Raw genomic sequence first — 21,266 nt, 5'->3', positions numbered from 1 at the left:
CTTTGTGTTCTTCCAGACAATGTCCTACATCTGTGCCAAATTCAAACAAACATGCATCCATCCATCTAAACTTTCGCATTTATAATAGTATTAGTAAGATATGAAAGTAAGGCTGATAATTAAACTTATGGAAATTAAATAAAACAACTATAAATAATCTTTAATATAATATTATAGTATCTATTTATAAGGAAATAATTTACAGAGGAAATCATAAGTACTTAACAAAAGAAACAAAGTACCTAATAATTACTGCTCACTAGTTCGTGGTTCGTGGTCATGTAACCACTAATACATAGTAATATCTTTACGCTATTTATTTACATTTGTGCAATCTTTATAATACTTATAGCAAACAATTGAAATAATTAGAAATATTTTATAAAATGTACGTTTTGCATTGACAAAAAATAATTTTTCTTTGAGTCCAAACATTCTATGTAGTTTGATATATATAAAATCATTGTGCCCTTTCTCAAACTGACTTATTTATAATATAATAAATCCACGCTGTAAAATATTGCATCGATGACTTTATGTAGTAGTGTGATAATCAAAGATATTGGCAGGTGCGTTTGTGGACTGGTTTTTTGGTTAGGGCTGCGCGGACGCCTTCCTCGAACACTTCATGCATGTTGACTCGCTCTAGCGCAGAACATTCGACAAGTTGAGCAGCTCTGCAAAAATAACAATTAGTAGCCATTATTTTAATAAGTTCTTGAGCAATTGTGAGGATCATTCCTACTATGTAGCAAGTTGTGGGTAACCTTTCGTCATTTCCACTTTAAATCGTCCTACCTACAAGCTATCGTTTGCCTAGAAACATGGCACTATGTTTCTAGGCAATGTGGTAAATCATTATTATATTATTCTGTTTTAAGTAATTGGTATCAAGCAAAATTATATTAGCACTTTTATACAAAATATTTTGTATATGATTGTTGTTTTGTAGTCCTTTCACATTCTGTCATTATCAGCTTGCGATAATATGACACGATAACAGACTGCCGACGCCCCGATGCCGCGTCGTTGTTTCGCCCTTCCCTCACCTCGCTCCTCGCTTATGCCATAGATTATGTGCTATTATTTCAATATTGCAGAAGACAGAGATGCAACTGATAGGGAGAGCTGGCCACACCTCAAGCTCAACTTCCTTGGCTAAACGAAATGTCAAAATCCAAGAGAGAAAATTAAAAATAGTGTCTTAACCTTATTGAGTTTGTGTTACTTTTTAGAAATGGCTATTTCGTTACATATAAAGGTTGACTTTCCTGTTACTGAAGGACAGCTATCACTATAAATATTTATTTTTTCTGTTGTAATCCTAAAACTTTAGCTAATTCTATTTCTCTTAGGTCAACGTATTTAGTGTTTTGACTTACCGTATTTTCCTCTTTAATTTCTTCCCCTCTTGCGTAGTAATAACCGCTTTGCCTGATGACCTCAAGTCTATTTTAGTTGCTGAAAAACAACAGTAAATACGTTACGTAAACACAAGGAAAATATAAGGAATTGTGTATAAGAGTAACTTACTATAGGGAAACATAACAGGGGGTTTCCATTCATATAGAAAAAATACATTATATTAAATATTGCATAGTACCGAGTTTATTAAGACTCAAAGATAACACAAATCAAGCATGTCATATGCGTGTATCGTACCTGTAGAAATTTAAATGTATTTATTTATTTATTGTAGAAAATGTTGATTTAATTAAATAATTATATTATTAAAAATGTTTCGTCCGCAGCTTTAATTTGAAATATGTATTTTCAAGATTTATTTATAACGCAATCGTCGTTCCCATAACCCTCGTTTCTATCATTCCCTTGTTGAGAGCCGCTCTGGCTATACAAGGGTATGATCCCGAACAATTAGGGACCAGTTTAACGTGATTGCCCCTATAAGAATCCGATAAAAGTATAGCCCTGGTTAGTATCGACAGATATTTTAACGCAATATGGAAGCTTGCTTATTCAGCTCTGGCAGCTTCTGATCTATTTTTAAACTCGGGTGTAATGCAGCTTAACTAGGTACCAAGTAAACCAATGAAAGAAAGAAACCTTTTTTACATGACTACAGAGTTAAATTACTTGTAATAAATACAATGTTATAATTTTACGAAACATTATATATGAAGCAGGTCCTTTCAGATATCGTGTTGCCAAGGGCGTCGTCAGTCGATGATCTAGGCTAGGTCTAGGGGAGGCTAGTAGTAATTTTTTTTATTCCGAATAACGCTTATCAACAAGTGTACCAATTTTTTTTAATGACACACTGACTGGTTTTTCAGTTATCTATGTGGGTCTATAGGTGTCTTAGAATTTTTTAGTAGTTTATATATGCCTATTACTATTGTTAATATTATTGTTCATTTTTTGATTCTCTGCGCCCTCTTGACGCCGTGCATTGTTATAGAAAACATAAGTTGAACCAACCAAGTGTCCAAAAGTTGGGATTGTAGGTTAGAATCAGCCATTTATTTATTCATAACAAAGTACCTTCTTGGAAAAAAAAATAGTTTATTTATAGCATCAGCTGTAACTTGTTAGCTTAATCGTTTATATTATCAAAATTCCTTCCATAATTTAATCATATTCATAATATCATCCAAAAGGGCGATATAACGTCATGGTTAACGATTATATTAGCGGGCGCAATGAAATGACGTCAAAGTGACACATTTAGTTCGCGAACAATACACCTCGCGGTAACTAGCAGTTTACTAATCAAGGCTAACAGGAAACGAAACCTCAGTACCTTTAAATAGTAGTATAACACAACCACACTCGTCCCACACATCAATATTGAATGCAAGCACCGTGTGCATTCAGTTAAAATGATTTGATTTGTCAATTTGACTTTCAAACATATTTAAAGCATATTCTGAACTATCGGCATAATATATACACATTTATGTTTTTAATTCCATTAAAAAGCTATAATATCACTTGCCACCTAGGAGTCTTCTAAAAATTCGTCAGTAAATAAGTCGGTGTGCAAATTCAGTTTTTAATTATAATTATTTTATGTATTCAGCACAGTAGCGTATAACAAACTTTTGTTTACTTTACAAATATGTCGATTACAAAAGTTACCTGCTTTCTAATCACTTGTGGATGTTGCCATTATTTTTATCTTAATCGAAAGGTTATTTTTACAACAAGGGAGATTTGTTTCTTTTTTATGTTTTAATAATAACATCGAAAAGCCCCCACAGATATCTAAAACAATGTCTATGTTCGCCTGTTTCCGGAATAAGGAGATAATAAATTCGGATAAGTCGCTTTTGTCGTTGTTGAGTATTTTACACATTCTCGTTAATACATTATTTATCGACAGTACATTTATTAAGTAATTACATGAACGTATCTTGCTGTAATTATATTCAGAAAATGTTCGCATGTTAAAAGTCAAATATCTTTCTCTAAATTAAGTATTATTTTAAAAAATTAAGCATTTAAAGGCCACACCACAAATTGTAATGATTTTAATTTGCATCTTTGTCCTTAGGTATTTCATATAATACTTTAACGCTTTTATAACAAAGTCTGATACACATGCCCTTTATAGGAATTTAGATCATAACGGCAATATAAATTTGATGACTTTGTTCTTTTTTAAAACCATTATAAATTTCTGGGTTTAACGACCAGCAAACGAGTTTCATTAAGTTGAAACTGTAAACAAATAAAGTCGTATAAAACAAACGGCTGCGAGAAGTTGTGTGCGAAAATAAACATTTCTACAGTCATTACAATTAGGTCCTTCCTCATTAACACACATTGGACTAATGTTTACAAATTACACTTAGGTACTTATTATTTTTTTGATAGCTACATAAAATATAAAGTTATATGAATCTATTCTATTATCTTTATATCTAAGAGTGATGTCCTTACCTACTAATACTATGGGCACGGAGGCACTGAAGTGCTTCAGCTCAGGATACCACTTGTGAATGACATTTTCATATGAAGACCTGCTTCCAACAGAATAGCACACGAGGAAACAGTCTGTCTGTAAATAACATAAATAAAAGAAAAATAATTATTTACACACACAACACGATTTTTATCTCATTTTCATAAAAAGAAAATATAAATTATCACATACAAACGCGTTTTTAATAAAATTTGCTTTCGTATAGCTATAGGTCAAGGTAAAGGCACAAGGTTGATGACATAATATATTATGTAATCGAGAGACGTTCAGAACATACATATAAATATATTCTTTATCATTAATTATCGATTATATGTACTTACGTTACTGTAAGACAAAGGCCTCAATCTCTCATAGTCCTCCTGCCCTGCTGTGTCCCAGAGCGCCATCTCCACTTCCACATTGTCTACGGTGATGTGACCCACGTAGTTGTCAAACCTGAATTAATGATTTTTGTACAATTAAAATAATTTCAATTATGTTATCATTATCATGTATTATTGCAGCATTAAACTTTCGAACAAGTTTCTTTAATGAAGAACAAAAAAAGTACTATTTCATAAAAAATTGTTCTGCATTCGAAAATCTGAAAATGAGAAAAAGTATATGTTCTAATATTAATTACTAACTAGTGCTATGTGAATGTTGTATGTTCTTAACAGTTTGAGACATCAAATAATTGACTACAGAGATGGATAGCGAGGAAGTCCGTTTGTAAGCGGAGGTTTCTTAAGGAGGAAACGACGAGCGTGCACAATACAACAATGCCGCGAGTGGCAACGCACATTTGACTTTATAAATATTGCACCTTTGTCACGCTCTGAGGACAACTCTGATCGGGAAAACTCGCTCAGTAAATGTCTGTTCAATTGTTCCAACTTCATTATAATGTATTGTTACATTAAAATGCAAAAGAATGCAATAATTAAAGCACTATCCATGCTTTTGTTTTGTGACGATCAATCCTAATACTATTATCTCAAATCACGATCAAGAAAATCAAATGTACAGAACATTATAATATATTTATCAGTATAGTATAATTCTTTATGCAGTTGTTATTTCTCTTCGTATTTAACTCAAAACATATACGAGAAATCAAACAATCACACAATTTTGTTGTTGCATTATTGTACATTGAGATCGATTTCAAGATTCTCACGTGAACGCGCTCGGAACTACAATGAGCTACATGCGTAGGTACCTGTTTAACTTTAACGTAACAATGCCGATGGCTCAGCGGATATTTGTCTGGCTCACGATCCCATGGTCGTCAGCACAAAACGAACGACAAAAGTAATTTGCACTTATAACTTTATTTTCGTAAATATCATTTTATTGTTTGTTTATTTTTATTGTTTGTTTGTTTACCGAACAGTATTTTAGGCCAAGCTTTTAACATAATAATCTATTATTATGTTAAAAGCCTATGACTTAAGATTATATTAATGTTTAAATAACAATTAATAGGTCAATGATTTTGCGATGTCTGTGGTTTAATGCTGAGTGTACTTTACAATAATGAATAATTTAAACCTAAATATTAGTTTCATACATTATAATATTTAGTCATTGCTGACTCACGTTACCTACGTCTTATAAAATACATGAAGAGCGAGGTATAACGATGACGAAAACATTAAAAAATTACTCATCGTTTCTAAAAACATGTTTACAATCAAATAAACGGAATAGTTTTATTATGTCCTCAATAACAATTAGTATTCCGTTAATTTAAAAAGAAAATTAAGCAGTTTTAATACCGTTGGTGATGGTGTTGGTGACATGATGCCGGCACAGCTTCCGTTCTTATCTCAACGAAATGTGTTGTATAAACACTGCGTCATTTTTTTACAATAAAACAGTTATATAGTATAGTAATCTACAACTGAAATAGGAGAAAACATTGAATATAAATTTTCTACAATAGGTAATTGTACACTGTTGTGATCAAAAATCTGTCCCTATGGTACCTAATTTCTTTTTTTCTCTTAAAATGTGTGATAATAATATAATCTAAAGTAATTTTACGACCCACACATAGCGATTAGATTATTTATTATACCACTAGTTCTAGGTTCGATTGCCGCCCAAAACTAACCATTCACGCGATGTTATTTTATTAAAAAAGTGAAGTTTTAGTAAAAATGTAATAATATTGTTATCCTAAATTCAATACATTCAATCTTTAGTTTGTCAATTATTAAATATATTTGTTTTCATTTCCAAATTCTGAACTTTATAAACAAAAATACAAAACATTTAATTATATTGTTTATTTAAATAATGAAGTTTGTAGGTACTGTGTATTAAACACGTTACAGCATCAGCGGCTAACGCGCTAATTTAGTTAGGGCTGTCGCAGCACAGCAGCCGACCCATTGACCTCATCAGGCGCACCTGCGAGTTAAGCCCCAACCAAGCGATCGTCTACTTACACTGTGGGCACGTACTCCTCTGGGAATTCATTTCTAGTGTACACGTAGAGCAGGCAAGTCTTGCCGACCATACCGTCTCCGACCACTGTTATCTTTAGTCTCTTCGTCGTCCCCATGTTACTATCCACCACATAGAACAAACGGAGGCGCACAGTTCACAATAATAAATATAATAATGTCTATTGTTACACACCGATTTGGCTACTGCCAACTCATATCGAATTTTCACGATACGTTCGCAGGTAAGACGAATCGGTCCTTGAGGATTCTTATCATTCAGTGATGTAATGATCTTATCACACACTAAGATACATTTGTGATAACGCGGCGATTTTAATTATAAGCGGTCGCGTGCGCATGCGCACACTCGCAAGCCTGACTGAGGACTGATGACAACAAATATATCGTCGAGTGGGAGTGATTCAATTGCGGTTGGGTAAAGCGCGGCGACGTCTGCCACTATTACTAACGCGCTACCGCTACTATTGTCGCATCGCATTAGGACGCGTACAAGTACCCACTACGAGTCCCGCCGCTATAATTAATTCTGTACGCGTGTTCCCACCAAACTTCTTTACAAATCAGCTTACAATTTTTATTTGTACTGAGGGACCATATTATAATCATACCATTGTCTTGCAAAAGTAGTTGATCTTTCATAAATTGAAAATACAATAATTTTCATTTTAACCCCACACCTTTGCAGCTCAACTTTCAAAAATTAGTCTATAGAGCAATCATGCAGTCAAATCAAAAAAATGCAGATAAACTTGAAAGTAGCTAATTTTATAGATAATTTAGATAAGGGTGAGAAAAGTAATATGCTTATTTGAGTTACGAATTATTTATTCATAGTATCACAATCATGTGCTTATTTTAGTAAACAGGTACAGTTTTTCAACTAATAGTGTTAATAATACTGATAATGTATATATAATTAATCACAATCAATAAAAATTATTCACTTGCAAATTATCTTCTTATGTAGTTATGATAAGTTTAACAAAATAATCAAGTAGCATTAACAATTAATCACATTGTTATGATTGTTCAGGAATTAAGAATTTGTTTCTTAGTTATGCCCTTCCAGGACCATGAAGTCCTTCAAGTAATAATTCTTCTTTTAAAGAAAGCACTTCTCGCAATAAATCTTGATTATTTGCCTGAAGTTTAGCTATAACTTTTCTTTGGTTTCTTTCTCGCTCCTTTATTTGTATAATTGTGGTATCACAAACTTCCGAACATGGGGTGTAGGATTCTGTAATTTGGTTATATTTTATATGTAAATAAAAATAAAAATGCAAACAAGAGGAATAGTAAATACAAAACTTACCTGACTTATTTCTTAACTTGTCTGTAAGCTTATTATTTTCCAATTGTAATTTTGATATTTTAGTTTGTAAAGCCCTTTCGGTTGTCTCCTTTTGTTTGGTGAGTTGTAAAAGTTTTGCATTTGTGTCTAAGTACTTTTTATATATTTCACTAGAGTGGTCAGTTACCGTTTGTGCAGATGCAACACATGCTTTCGATTCATTCTTCTCTAGTTTTATCTTCTCTTTCAATCTAGTCACTAAACCCTGTAATAGAAAATGTATCAAGTATATGCAGATACTGAAAATATAATTTTTGTTATAGTAAATACTTATACACATGATAAAACACTTTCTTCTTCTTTTAGTTAAGTCTGTAAAGTGGTATGTTGTGAATAATGTTATTAATTCCTGACACTTAACAATGAATTGTGCTACTGAGACACCAATAAAAACATGCAAATTACTATGTTTTTTCAAGGCGAACTTTAGCGCTAAGATTACGTTTTCATATGGATTTTTAGGCAATGGAAACTCACACTAAATGGTATCGATAGAAGAAGGTAGTTTAATAAATGCCAAAAAAATGGTAAATTATAAGTTAATACTTACATTAAGTTGACTATTATTACTTTCCAGAATATGATTACGTTCCTCCAGCCTTTCAGCCTTTTCTGTCGCGTTTTTATAACTTTGTAATAAAATCCAAACAGAATTTATAAGTTTAACCAAAGCTTCTGTGGTTAAGGTATCGTTTTCAATATCTAATTGCGGATTGAATGTGTAGTTGATGTTTAGAAGTCCAAATTCCTATAAAGCAATAATTTCTTTAAAAACTTTTCAAAGTATAATATAAATATACAATTAGTAATTACCTCATATATTCCTATTAAACATTCTATGAAATTTTTAAGTGTACATGGCTCATATAAAGTCGCTTTCTTAAATTTATAATTTTCAAGAAGTTCTTTTACTTCTTCGTCCAAACTTTCATATTCACTTAATGAAGCCATTTTATTCCGTGCATTAAACTTAACTAGTTAAATATAAACAAATGAAATGCTAAAGTTAAAATATTAAAATGCGCACAAATCGCACTTCTTTGTTTATAAAATAAAATCAACGGAAAACAAATTACAGAACTTAAACAAATCTGTGCTGCCAGGTTATAAAATATAACTTACGTAGATTAAAAATTACTAATATTAGTGTGAAGAAGCTAAACCAAAAACTACAAACGTATCGTGAGGGCGCCACAATCTCCATCGATATTACAACATTTTTATATGACTTATTCAATAGTAATTTCCATTTACAACCTTTAATACACGAAATTATCGCAAACTCAAAAATTACACTATTACAATAAAATACTTTGACCACACAACGACAGTCAACTTCTATATCAATGTTATAAATTAGTTTTGTAAGTTTTCTGTTGTCCGAAGACCGGTTCCGTGGTCTTCTATTTTTATGGGCACCCTAAACCTTTAAATTGAAGTTTGCGTTTAATGCAAAACTTAATTTGCTTTAGGCTTCAGTAGAAAGGGAAAGAGACAAGTTTCGTGATGTTTGCGACTAGTGTTAGCGATTACCATACCTAGATCCAATAATCGATGCGTTGCCTATCTTTATTTTGTGTAACTTCTATCCATCACTTCCCACTGTTAATACTGTTCCTCCACTCTTTCTTATAGAAATGAAAGGGAAAAGAGATTGGAAAGGGAGCTTGAGACAGCTCATAATGAACTTGGCAGTAGTCCTATCACCTTCACACATGTGTATGGTAAAGAAGTGAAGACATAAATATATTAAAAAGCATTTTATTACAGGATTGAGTAACATACATAGTCTCATTTACAATACAAATATTTGATTCACAGTTAACAAAATTATTAGTCTTTAGTGTGCTTACTGACAGGCATTAGTTTTTATGAGATTGTTCATTATTCGAGTTAATTGGTCCGAACACATACGAAGCCCAACCACGGAGCACATATACTCGTAGTTGATGTCTCCGTAAAAGCATCTTGTCACTTCTTCGTAGGACGTCTCAAAAGTTTGCTCTGCACCAAACATTATTTATTATAATCAAGAAAATTAAACATTGACATGGCATCACATTGTTCATGAGACAAAATGTTGTATAGAATACTAACAATAGATGATTTTTGATCATTATATGAATTCAACTTGATTCTCGATCTTACAAGTAGGTATTATAGTCACCTTGGCCAAATTAAGTCCTATCTCGCTGAGCCGTTTGTGCTGGTATGTGAGTGGTTCGTGCAGCTTGGCGTCACCGCGTTTGTAAAAATCGCTGTAGTCGAGCCTGAATGCCAACGTTTGTAAAGATATTTCTGCATGCAATGCTAACTTCAGAATCAAAGTTGTCACATGACCCCTGAAAATACGTATAGTAATTATTTGTTACAGAATAAGCAATTCCTCTTTTTACATTAAATTACAATAAGCATGTCACACTTTTCGTAAAAACAAAATTGAGATTTTCTTGATTTTGGCATTTACTTTGTTTTACCTGTATGTCCGAGTCCATACATTTAAATCGGCTTTTCTGTTCGCTAGGAACTGGAGAAATATTTTTCTTTTTTCTTTATCTTGCACTTCATCTGCTGCAGTAAATGCATATTCTCCTGAAAATTAATATTAACTTTACGTTTTGAATCGGAAGAAAATTAGTAAGATTCTCAAAATACATGAAAATCTTTGATACAAAGACTTATCATAAAACATGTAGCTTATAAGCCCTAACCGTACAGGTTTTATTTATTTCCACTTGCCTCTGGCGAGTTTCTCCGCTTTGAGTTGTTCAATGCGGTCGCGGCGGTCGAGCTCCGCGCGGATGCCGGCGTGCAGCGTTGTTTCGAAGCTGCGCAGTGCCAGCGTCTCGTTCAACACATTACCCAGGTATGACTGCAGCTCCTTTTGTAATTGAATAAATATATTAACTTATCAAAGGTACAGTATTACAGAAACGGTAGCCGCGTTTACACAAAACTCAGATATAGCGTTCCAACTAATCATTTATTGTTAAACCCTCAAACATTAAGTAAGTGAAAGCGCCAGTGTGAATGTGACGTTATAGTACCTGTGTGGTGTGGTGTATCATGGCGTGTATGGAGTGCCTCTCGAGCGCATTGTGGTGTAGACGCAGTAGCGAGTCCAGGTGGTGTCCGCTGGCGGCGGCGGCCAATAGCTCCGCCCACGCGGGCTCCGCGCCGACGCAGCTCGCCTCCTGAAGCGCGCCGCACAGCCGCAACGCCTCCGCGCGCAAGCATGACACCCGACGCATTAGACCCCACACCTCTGCATTCATTATACAATTTAATAACGGATAAAACTATAGGGCGTAGATAATAAATATGTATGTCATATGTTATGGTTTATGTGGTGGCTGAACTGACCGGGCATGTACTTGAGACGCTTGTGCAGTATGATGTGATCGCGCCAGGCGCGGTGCAGCGCGTGCTCAATGCGCTTGACGCGCCACAGCTGCGCGAACAGCGCCCTGTAGCGTGCCGCGCAAGTCGCCGGGAACAGCGTGCCCAGCGGCCCATCCACGCGGTACTGCAGCGCAAACACGTCCCACCCGCTGTCCTCGCGACCGTCGCCTAACAGTCAAAACATCCTACTATTACAAACTTTATAATAGATTTTATATTGAATTTCACGAGATATATAAGATTACAAATGTGTTATCAAACAGTTCACATTTCGTTAAGTAAATAAATCGTGATTGCAATTGCAATTTTGCAATGTACGCTTCGCTGTACATACAATTAGGATATAAATTGACATGGAGACGCGAGAGGACGTGCGGCGGCTCGAACTGTGCGTTGGTGGCGCGCACGGCCGCCTCTAGCGTGCACGTCAGGTTGTGCACGTAGAGGGAGCTCGCTGGCTTGTTTAACTCCTCCCTGAAACAAAACAACGATTTTAATTGTTCACAATCACTGACATACAAAATAGAATACGAAATTCGAGACACAAAGAAAAGATACGAATGTGTTACCATACCTTGTGTAGATGCTTTATTCATTCTTTAAAAATGTAGGCAAATATACTAACTGCAGTAGAGTCATGAGATGGTGTACGAAGTCGCCCTGCGCCAGCAGCAGGTACCGGCGATGCGCAGCGAGGTGGTCCAGCAGGTGATGGTGCGAGATGAGTGCGCTGAGTAGCCGTTGCGACGCCGCCGCGTGCGCCGCCGCCACGCCTGCGCGTAGCCCCTCCGCCTCCCACCACGCTCGCCCACACTCCCGCTCCGCACCCTCCCCACCCATTCCTACAAATTATATAACAATAGTAACACTGCTAAACGTATTTAAAAGCTATATTTTTAATTACTTACGAGCGAAATGAAATACTGGCAATGAACATCTGCAATAATTTAGTAGAATAATGTGTATTTCATACCGTTGTGTGGTTTGAGCAGCGCTTGAAGATGGTGGGCGTGGTCGCTGGGGCCCAGCTCGTCTGCGCACGCTTCCCGCATGAAGACGACGCTCTTGCCCGTCGCCAGGATCTGCGCCGCCTGTTCGCGCGCCATGAACGACGGCACCATCCACTCTCTGTACCCAATAAAAACCATTTGTACACATTTACTCCTTACATCACAAACATGTACATTGTGAAGTAAAATATATAAATACAGTATTAGAAAAACATAATCCAAATGCAATATAATGTTTAATTACCTAACTCTATATTTATCATGCCACATTCTGTCTATCGGTACGCCGTTTCTGCTCTCAATAAAGAATTCGTTAAAGTTATCTTCGATTTCACCTAAAACAATATATTAATAATTTTAGTGTAAAATTATAGGTAATGCGTAATAGGAAATAAAAATATATATTAATGTATACCGTGAAGAAGCCACCGTGTTAGCATGAGCAGCAGTGGATATGTCAACGCAGTTAGAAGACGTCGGGCAAGAGTAGCAACGCGCTCGTCTCCATGACCCACAAACCGATGAATACATGATGCTAATTCACCACCTTTAAACAACAATATTAAGTATAATAAATTAAATACACACTGCAATTTCATATATAAATATTATTATTAACAAGAGATATTTAGCTGTCTATAATATTATCCGGCTCGAGGGACCAAGACCAATATAATGTAAATTGGATGAAATAAGAAAAATAATAATGAGTAATTTTTCCTTATAACTTACCTTTCTTGTGATGTGCGGTATGAACCATGTTGGCTAACCAGGTGAGCCGATGTAAAGGCTCCTGTGCCCACACGCACACGCGACGCAAAGTACCTCCACCACCTTCGCCTTCACATACCTGTTTGCAACAAAACATTACAGTGTGTACAATTTATTTTATCATATACACAAAACAATCATTTGCAAATCATTTTCAGACAAAAATATATACTTAACCTGTGATTGTAACAAGGCAATGCTACGATAGTATTCTGTAAGTTCATCTCGTATAGATGAAACTAATCCTTCGCCCATTAAACCTGAAAACAGACTATTGTAACCAACAAATGTAACTAGAAAAAGTAAACTCGACTTCTAAATTAAATTTTTGCTATTATTACCCTGCGGCATTAATCCAGAAGATGGGTCAATGAATTCTTTAAGCCGGTCGTGAAGAAATCCTAACTGTGCAATGCGGGAGTACAACATTTGTATTGGTCGAGACACTCCGACTGCACTGCGCGTCCGCACACCCGTCGCAGCTAACACAGCGTCACGGACACATGCGCGCTCGTTTGGTCGTGCTGTATAAATATTAATATTTTAGATTTTGCCCATCACTTCATCATCATTGAATTACAAAAAAATATTAGTGAAAAATATATGTTATGTTACTTAGTGATAATGTAGCTTTCAAATGGCAAAATGTCAACAACTGTTATACAAGTAAATAAGTGAGTCTTGTCCATGTCCGGTCCTGATAATACAAGTGTATTTTGTTCTCGACTTTGACCCATGAAAATTGATAAGCCTTATAGGATTAATCAGTAATTGGAGCACATTCTTCAATACTATAAATTCCAAGAACTTTTTCTATTCATTTTCTAGTATTGACTTATTGATTACCATTGGACTGCAACACAATTGCAGCATTACTGTAGTCTTCAGGAAGGCTTTGGTTTGATCCTTGTTTTAACACATTACTGCTCCAACTGACTGATCCAATTGTACTTTTACTATTACTTGATCCAGTACAAATGTTCTAAAATATGAGTAAACAGATTGTTAAAATACCTTTCAATAAAGATATTACAGTACTTAGGATTTCCCAAAAAAAAAATGGACTACACGACAAAAAATTAGGTGTGGTCAATTCATATTAAAATAAGTGTTTAAATAGAGTAATACTTACAGCTATAGCAAGATTAGGCACAGGGAACAGTTGTTGAGTAGATTCATTTTGGTGAGAAGTGTCTGAGAGAGACATTAGGAGTGACAAAATTGATACTCGCTGCTTTAAAATTAGCTAAAAAAATTTAAATCATGAAAATGTCTAAAGTTAAAACATGTTTTTGAAAAAAAAATTACAATTTTTCAGTATGCTTACAGAGTTTTTGAGTTTTGCATAAGATTCAGTGAATTTATCTGCATCTTGTGCAGAGATGCTTGCAAGACGATTGTATATTTTTTGACACAACAACCTCTCATCTTGAACTGTTCTTCCTTTTCCATTAGTTGAGGTCAAATATGAGAGTGCTAATTCATAAGCGGCATCTATAACATATTTATTTGAGTATTTAAAATAATTATTTACTAATTATATATTGTAATTATTATGTTAATAGACTTGTAGAAAAGAAAGTCTATCTGAAACCAATCACGATTAAATACAGCTGTACTGTAAGCTAACACGCTTACGAATTTAAATGCGTTTTCATAACAAAAATAATATAGTACACAATTTAGTAAGATTATACTAAGCCTCTCTTATATACGTAGTCTCTAAAATAATCGCTGATAATATTCATAAATATAAAAAAACGTTCACCAAAAAGAGAAAAATTTAGCTATTTTCAAAAAATTTGAAAAAAGAAACAAACCTGGTGCGGATGACAATTCTTCGCACAATTGTCTCAAAAGAATTGTTAAATTACTTGAAATTGAATCCATTGTTAATATTTAGAAATCTATTCATTGCCTTAAAACATTTAATTTAGTCCATTAAGACAAATACCAACCAATTGTCTAATTTAAACCATTTATTGTTTATAAAAGATTGAAAATTGAAATGAAACGATAAATATCGAAGAGTATGTCACAATATCAAAGAGCAGTGAGTGAAACAGTGACACTGACCTCTAAACATGGATAGGCTAAGAACCGTTGCATTTTATGCCTATTTGATTTCGTCTTTTTGTCACTGACTGATGCGAATGGTATTGAAGGAAATGGTTTAAAGGATTCTAACTAATAATAGAGACATAATTAACTGTATGCAAAATGTATCATTTTCACAAGCGCTTTTAAGTAGGAACAATGCAAAAATCATCATTTCCAAGAAGCAATTGGACCATATGGAGATTAATGGTTATAGTGGTTATAGCTTATATGCAACGTCAAAGTTATTTTACAATGGATTTCTAGAACAGTGCTAAAAATGTCTTCTGTAATATCCTAATCTCTGTATTAGCCTAATTCAGCAAAAGTTGGTTTGTGTCCAATTTTAATAACTCTTGTTGAAAATTGTAACAGATTCAATGCCACATGACTATGAAATGTCTACCTAATCTGTAATCAGTGTCTCTTCCTAGAGAAATGTTGTCTGTTTCATTTTTTTGAATCTGTAGTTTTCAGTTTATCTCGTTTTTCTCATTTTTCTATGCGTTTCTATAAATCCCTGTAATAATATAATGCTGTGTTGTTATTTAGATTTATCATGAAACATAATATGAATTAATGAACACGAAGTTAGTTACTATATATCAGTGTGTAATATATGTTAAGTAAAAAATGAGTTTTTCAATCGACGAAGTTAACTTTATTGTCTACCGTTATTTACAAGAATCAGGTCTGTTTGGTCATCAATGCTTGCTTGGACGCCACCATCAATTCTTATTACATATTTGCTATATGTTTCTTTGCAACTTATATTGGTTAATAACATGTAAATTTGGCTTACAGGTTTTCACCATTCTGCATATACATTTGGCATCGAGTCTCATATTTCTCAGAGTAACATCAATGGTGCCCTCGTGCCACCGGCAGCTTTGCTTAATATTTTACAAAAAGGTTTATTATATACAGAAGCAGAAATAACTATAGGAGAAAATGGTATATTTTACTGACCACAAAAAAAATCATCATTTTGAGTTATTCAACTTTTAATTGATATGTCATTATTTCAGGCACTGAAACCAGACTCACAGAAAGCTTAAGCTTAATCGATGCAGTCACACCTGATGCAGTTGCTAATCGCCAAAATGCTCACAATGCTCAAAAGCAAGCCATTAAAGAACCAAGTTCAGGTGGTGAACAGAATGGCGTTGATGTATGTATCAAAACGGATACGGTAATTATCTTTTTTATTCTTGGTATTTCTAGTTAAATAGATTTAAGTATCATTAAATGAAATTGATAGGGTCTATAATAGGTTATATTTATACACTAAGTGTTGATTTCATTTATTGAAGGATAAAAAGAAAGCTAAGTTTATTTGGTAAAAGAAATACTCTAATGCTCTGTGTTCGTCATCAGTTATATACATTTTTCATACATATAATGTAAAATATCTTAAGCTTTAACATATTTTGATTGTTCTCCATGGTTTTGAGAGGATTTTTTGTGTAATCCCTATTTAAAATCTTTTCTATTTTTGGTCAAACAACTGCAATAAAGATGATGATGGTATGCAAATAGGTGTAAGTTCGATAGTGTATGTGCTGAACACAATAAGACAGGAAATACTCATTTATAGGTTGAGATATGTTTTTTTTTAATTTTTTATATCAAAAGGTGGCAAACGAGCGAGCGGCCACCTGTAATCACTGAAATAGCGAAGTGACCGTTGCCCATAGACATACGCAATTGCATATGCATTGACTACCTTTACTCGACGGAGGAGAGGATGCACAGAAAGAAAATATCTACCCTTTCCATGCACCCTCTCATCCGGAAAGTCCACTTCCACTTCCCATCCTTTATAAAGAAAAGGATGGGAAGGGAAAGAGGATTAAAATAGGCCTCCGGGACGCACACTCATCAGACGAAACGCAGAATTTCTTCCACTTCACGCCTGTTTTCTGTGTGTACCACACAATGGATTTAAATTTTTCTATATGTATTACTATAGAACTTCCCAGCCATGACACTAGTATCCATTTCATTTTCTTTGACAAAATAGAATTACATGTTAATTGAAGGTTTTTTATGTTTGAGAGTTGCAAAAGGATAATAAAACTTAAGAACTCAAAACTTTGAAATGTTTTGACAATGTTTATTTTAGACAACTACATGCAGCGCTGCTCCAACCCCGACTGGGGTACCAACACCAAGTGCTCCTGAGACTATGGATGTTGATCAATCGATAGAAATTCCAGCCAGTAAAGCAACTGTACTGAGCGGTCATGAATCTGAAGTATTTATTTGTGCATGGAATCCGAGTACAGATTTATTGGCAAGTGGCTCTGGTGATAGTACAGCGAGGTATTTTTTTTAAATGTAATATTGTCATTTCAAAAGTTACATGTAAAACTCTGTAAATTTAGTCATGTATGTAAAATCACACTTTAATGAAACAGATAGTTGAATGTTAAATTATACTTTTTAGGATATGGGACATGTCAGACAACCCAGCTACAACACCAAATCAACTGGTATTAAGACATTGTATTCAGAAAGGAGGTGCAGAGGTGCCAAGTAATAAGGATGTTACATCATTAGATTGGAATGTAAGTGGGATATTAATAGTCTACATATTATCATATTGTATGAACAATTTATTTTTTATAAATAGATGTTTTATACATGGTCTGAAAAATATTTTTTATTTCAGTGTGATGGAAACCTATTGGCTACAGGATCATATGATGGCTATGCCAGAATTTGGGCTACAGATGGTACCTTAGCTTCTACACTGGGACAGCACAAGGGCCCAATATTTGCTTTAAAATGGAACAAAAGAGGAAATTACATTTTGAGTGCAGGGGTACCATATTCAATTTAAATAATATAAAAATTGTACTATGAAATAAAAACTTAATAAATTATATTCTTCATCATTTTCAGGTTGATAAAACTACAATTATTTGGGATGCAGCATCAGGACAATGCACTCAACAATTTTCTTTCCATTCAGCGCCAGCCCTTGATGTAGATTGGCAGACGAACAATTCTTTTGCATCTTGTTCTACTGATCAATGTATCCATGTGTGTAGATTGCATGTGGATAAACCAATCAAAAGTTTTCAAGGGCACACTGTAAGTACTTGTAGTCATCTTTGTTATTCTAATTAAATGTAATAATTTAAACAGCATTAGAATAATAAAATAGGATATAAATAAGACTAATCTTTGGTTCTTATTTCTAATAATGTGTGTATTTTAAATTATAAAATAATTTAGTATCAACATTCATTTAGTATTTACAACTATTTGGATGATAAAAACTAAATAATTAACAACAGTATTGTTAGTAACATGTTTATTTCTTACAGAATGAGGTAAATGCTATTAAATGGGATCCACAAGGACAGTTACTTGCATCATGTTCAGATGACAAGACCTTAAAGATTTGGTCCATGAAGCAGGATACCTGTGTTCATGATTTGGAAGCACATTCTAAAGAGATATACACAATAAAATGGTCTCCAACTGGACCAAGCACACAAAATCCTAATATGAATTTAATTCTAGCAAGTGCATCTTTTGATTCCACTGTTCGTCTGTGGGATGTTGAAAGAGGTGTCTGCATACATACACTAACAAAGCACACAGAGCCTGTTTATAGTGTTGCTTTCTCACCTGATGGGAAATTCCTGGCCAGTGGATCATTTGATAAATGTGTACACATATGGTCAACTCAAACCGGCAGCCTGGTCCACTCATACAAAGGAACAGGAGGAATTTTTGAAGTTTGCTGGAATTCCCGAGGCACTAAAGTTGGAGCTAGTGCTAGTGACGGAAATGTCTTCGTGTTAGATTTGCGCAAGCTATAACAGATGCAGAATGATGTAAACTATTAAAGGTTACAACAAACCCTTAATACTTTACACCATTAAGAAAACAAAAGGTAAACAATCATGTATAAGATTGTAGTAATAACATTATTGAAAACAGTGACTTATTGGTCTTATGTGGTTTAATTTTAATATTAAGAAATTTTATGAAATATTAATGTCTAGGAGTTAATTGTAAACAAATAGTAATAATACATTGGTTACTGTGGATGTAGATTTAAAAGAAATATTATTTGAGATATATACAGTTAAATGATGTAGATTCAAATAACTTAAAAGTAATAATAGGTTTGCTAGTTTGAATTATGATCATACATTTACAATACAGTAGATAAGTAGCCAAGTTAAAAGATTTATAAACTCTGTTTTATACACTATGAAAATGATAAATTTATAAATATTATAAACTCAGTCTTGATCTATTTTTATGTAACTTAAATATGAATCTTATTTGTATGTGGTAATAACAATAATGTTTAATAATTTACATGATATGCTACAAAGAGATAGTTGTTGGTAATTAACATTTAATTACACATATTAAAATCATCAAATTAAGTTGTTATTTTGATATTGGGCATGTGTTTTAATTAACTTAAAACACAATAAGACCATGACAGAAAAGAGCTTAAATAGAAATATTGCAATTGCAATCAATGAATTTTCCTCTTAGAAAGAGATGTAAAAATTTTTTAATAAACAATACTAACATGTATAATTTTCCGAAAATTATTTTAGTGCTAAATTAATCAAAAATGGTATATGGTATACATGTATATAAAATATAATGTTCATTTTTAGTTTTAATGATAAAACATAAATGATTTTCATTTGTATTAAATCTGGCCGTGCTTTTATGTAAATCTTTTAATTTAAGAAAAATTATCCTTACCCATTGATGGCTCAATAATTCAGCAGATTGAAAGACATGTCACTTCCCCATTTAGGATTATTTGTGTGAATGAGTGCTGCTAATATTAGCAACAGAAGTAATATTGCTTTTGTTGTTAAGTAACTTTTGAACTAGCTAGTTGAGGTGTAAGACTTGTTAAATAATTATGCGAAATACTTTTTTTCACATTGTAATTTTATAATTAAAAAAAATTATGTCATAGGTCTCTTATATGCTAACAAATTTTCTGAATCATAAAGTTTGTGTAGCTTTTCATACAAAAATTTAAAAAAGAAGAGTAAATTGTCATACTGGCCAGCATAAGGCACACAATAAGAGTCATTGTTGTGTGGCCTATGTATTGGATACTGCAAAGTGAGATGAGATGTATATGTTTCACTGCGACCCCATGCACATAAATGCAGTTCTAATAATAACTGATGTAATGCTTCAATTGTTGAAAGATACCAACGAGGACTTCCTTTTTGATGTCGCCAAAATTGTGATGGTCTCTTCTTTAGCACTATTTTAGGTAATTTTTGTAATCTTTCATCTGCATATATACCACGACTTTGATTCCATGTACTATCTATTAAAATAACACGGTCAACTGGCCATTGGCTTACATGATATATTTCTAAGTTTTCTACTTCTTCCAATGTTTTTGTCATTAAAGTACCTACATTATACCCTGGGGGTAATTGTGAAAGTAGTTTTTGAGAATATGTATTTAAAGGTTGTCTTCCGGAAAATAGATTGGATACAGGAACAGCTTCTGCTCCAGGATATAGTAAAACTGTTTTGCCATTTTTGATGTCATATTCAGGTATTTCTGGATAAGTAAAAACACGAACTTGACCAGGCGCTAATACGGCTGCATGTGCGGCAGTACTTTTTCCATCAATTTCTCTACGATGTTTAATGATATCAATTTTAATTGGTAACTGAAAAAATTGTATTAAACGTTAACAAATAAAAAGAAATAACAAGTACATACGAAAAAAATTAAGTAGCCATCTTACAGCACAGATAGGGATACGACTGGCTAACTGCGAAACGGGAACAAAACAAGTGTAGCAAAAATACATTCGTGATTTTCCACAGATAGTACAGGCACTTCTACTTTCGACATTGTCAAGAATTTCTGTATTTTCGATAATGAGACCATCAAACGGATTTCCTTCACGTTTTCTGGCTTCTGGACTCTTGGGATTCATAGTGTTATTGAAGTACGACTTCTTATTTACAACTGCCACTATATATTTACAGATTGTCGGATAACCTAAAATATCTATTTAGGTAAAACTATTATACAAAAATTAAGACTACGCAAATGATAACAATTAATTTAGTAGTAATACAATAATACATATTAAGTTCAAAACTAAATCGGACTTTGACATCCACATCAAATCAAAGTTGAGAAAGAAATTTGTCAATATCAACCAAAGATCAAATTACGATTACGATATTTAACAATT

General features: G+C 33.6%; 5 protein-coding genes across 6 annotated transcripts; 1 reads left to right on the top strand and 4 right to left on the bottom strand.

Moving 5' to 3' along the window:
* Positions 1 to 152: 152 nt before the first annotated feature.
* RhoL (Ras-like GTP-binding protein RhoL) lies at positions 153 to 6,854 on the bottom strand. The gene is made up of 5 exons (XM_013311833.1): positions 6,385 to 6,854; positions 4,270 to 4,384; positions 3,904 to 4,021; positions 1,383 to 1,461; positions 153 to 677 (listed from the first exon to the last, which is right to left on the bottom strand). The coding sequence occupies exons 1-5, from the start codon at positions 6,498 to 6,500 to the stop codon at positions 554 to 556; spliced, it is 552 nt and encodes a 183-aa protein (XP_013167287.1). The 5' UTR covers positions 6,501 to 6,854; the 3' UTR covers positions 153 to 553.
* A 372-nt stretch (positions 6,855 to 7,226) lies between these two features.
* LOC106117066 (uncharacterized) lies at positions 7,227 to 8,793 on the bottom strand. Its single transcript, XM_013311139.1, has 4 exons — positions 8,570 to 8,793; positions 8,307 to 8,504; positions 7,718 to 7,961; positions 7,227 to 7,642 (listed from the first exon to the last, which is right to left on the bottom strand). The coding sequence occupies exons 1-4, from the start codon at positions 8,705 to 8,707 to the stop codon at positions 7,461 to 7,463; spliced, it is 762 nt and encodes a 253-aa protein (XP_013166593.1). The 5' UTR covers positions 8,708 to 8,793; the 3' UTR covers positions 7,227 to 7,460.
* A 708-nt stretch (positions 8,794 to 9,501) lies between these two features.
* Grip91 (gamma-tubulin complex component 3) lies at positions 9,502 to 14,971 on the bottom strand. Of its 2 annotated transcripts, none has more exons than XM_013311772.1 (18): positions 14,760 to 14,971; positions 14,267 to 14,433; positions 14,072 to 14,185; positions 13,786 to 13,921; positions 13,281 to 13,463; positions 13,117 to 13,199; positions 12,901 to 13,018; positions 12,584 to 12,715; positions 12,413 to 12,503; positions 12,132 to 12,286; positions 11,784 to 12,000; positions 11,493 to 11,632; positions 11,120 to 11,326; positions 10,804 to 11,021; positions 10,496 to 10,637; positions 10,234 to 10,348; positions 9,924 to 10,098; positions 9,502 to 9,760 (listed from the first exon to the last, which is right to left on the bottom strand). In XM_013311772.1, exons 1-18 carry the CDS (start codon positions 14,827 to 14,829, stop codon positions 9,728 to 9,730), a joined length of 2,496 nt encoding a protein of 831 aa, XP_013167226.1. In that variant the 5' UTR covers positions 14,830 to 14,971; the 3' UTR covers positions 9,502 to 9,727. The 2 variants fall into 2 exon arrangements, with proteins under 2 accessions (XP_013167226.1, XP_013167228.1); XM_013311774.1 differs by lacking the exon at positions 14,760 to 14,971 and adding an exon at positions 14,642 to 14,743.
* A 541-nt stretch (positions 14,972 to 15,512) lies between these two features.
* On the top strand, positions 15,513 to 19,646 carry ebi (transducin beta like ebi). Its single transcript, XM_013311800.1, has 8 exons — positions 15,513 to 15,727; positions 15,841 to 15,990; positions 16,065 to 16,228; positions 17,162 to 17,361; positions 17,486 to 17,606; positions 17,711 to 17,863; positions 17,944 to 18,135; positions 18,372 to 19,646. The coding sequence occupies exons 1-8, from the start codon at positions 15,670 to 15,672 to the stop codon at positions 18,870 to 18,872; spliced, it is 1,539 nt and encodes a 512-aa protein (XP_013167254.1). The 5' UTR covers positions 15,513 to 15,669; the 3' UTR covers positions 18,873 to 19,646.
* Positions 19,647 to 19,713: 67 nt separating this feature from the next.
* Positions 19,714 to 21,171, bottom strand: LOC106117019 (DTW domain-containing protein 1). The gene is made up of 2 exons (XM_013311088.1): positions 20,808 to 21,171; positions 19,714 to 20,729 (listed from the first exon to the last, which is right to left on the bottom strand). The coding sequence occupies exons 1-2, from the start codon at positions 21,000 to 21,002 to the stop codon at positions 19,998 to 20,000; spliced, it is 927 nt and encodes a 308-aa protein (XP_013166542.1). The 5' UTR covers positions 21,003 to 21,171; the 3' UTR covers positions 19,714 to 19,997.
* Between the last annotated feature and the right edge of the window lie 95 nt (positions 21,172 to 21,266).

The sequence above is a fragment of the Papilio xuthus genome, unplaced genomic scaffold (genome assembly GCF_000836235.2).
Source record: "Papilio xuthus unplaced genomic scaffold, Pxut_1.1 DF827680.1, whole genome shotgun sequence".
Lineage (NCBI taxonomy): Eukaryota > Metazoa > Arthropoda > Insecta > Lepidoptera > Papilionidae > Papilio > Papilio xuthus.
Note: the sequence above shows the minus strand (reverse complement) of the source record. Positions and strands in the feature narration are given on the sequence as shown.

Coding starts and splice junctions, on each gene's coding strand:
- RhoL (XM_013311833.1), bottom strand. CDS start 6,500: ATGGGGACGACGAAGAGACTAAAGATAACAGTGGTCGGAGACGGTATG. Junction 4,385..6,384: donor GAGGAGTACGTGCCCACAGT/GTAAGTAGACGA, acceptor TCATTAATTCAG/GTTTGACAACTACGTGGGTC. Junction 4,022..4,269: donor GGCCTTTGTCTTACAGTAAC/GTAAGTACATAT, acceptor TGTTATTTACAG/ACAGACTGTTTCCTCGTGTG.
- LOC106117066 (XM_013311139.1), bottom strand. CDS start 8,707: ATGGCTTCATTAAGTGAATATGAAAGTTTGGACGAAGAAGTAAAAGAA. Junction 7,962..8,306: donor GTAATAATAGTCAACTTAAT/GTAAGTATTAAC, acceptor TTTCTATTACAG/GGTTTAGTGACTAGATTGAA. Junction 7,643..7,717: donor CAAGTTAAGAAATAAGTCAG/GTAAGTTTTGTA, acceptor ACCAAATTACAG/AATCCTACACCCCATGTTCG.
- Grip91 (XM_013311772.1), bottom strand. CDS start 14,829: ATGGATTCAATTTCAAGTAATTTAACAATTCTTTTGAGACAATTGTGC. Junction 13,464..13,785: donor AATTGTGTTGCAGTCCAATG/GTAATCAATAAG, acceptor ATATTTATACAG/CACGACCAAACGAGCGCGCA. Junction 12,001..12,131: donor GCTGCTCAAACCACACAACG/GTATGAAATACA, acceptor TATAATTTGTAG/GAATGGGTGGGGAGGGTGCG.
- ebi (XM_013311800.1), top strand. CDS start 15,670: ATGAGTTTTTCAATCGACGAAGTTAACTTTATTGTCTACCGTTATTTA. Junction 17,607..17,710: donor TTACATCATTAGATTGGAAT/GTAAGTGGGATA, acceptor TTTTTATTTCAG/TGTGATGGAAACCTATTGGC. Junction 17,864..17,943: donor ATTACATTTTGAGTGCAGGG/GTACCATATTCA, acceptor CATCATTTTCAG/GTTGATAAAACTACAATTAT.
- LOC106117019 (XM_013311088.1), bottom strand. CDS start 21,002: ATGAATCCCAAGAGTCCAGAAGCCAGAAAACGTGAAGGAAATCCGTTT. Junction 20,730..20,807: donor GTCGTATCCCTATCTGTGCT/GTAAGATGGCTA, acceptor CAATTTTTTCAG/TTACCAATTAAAATTGATAT.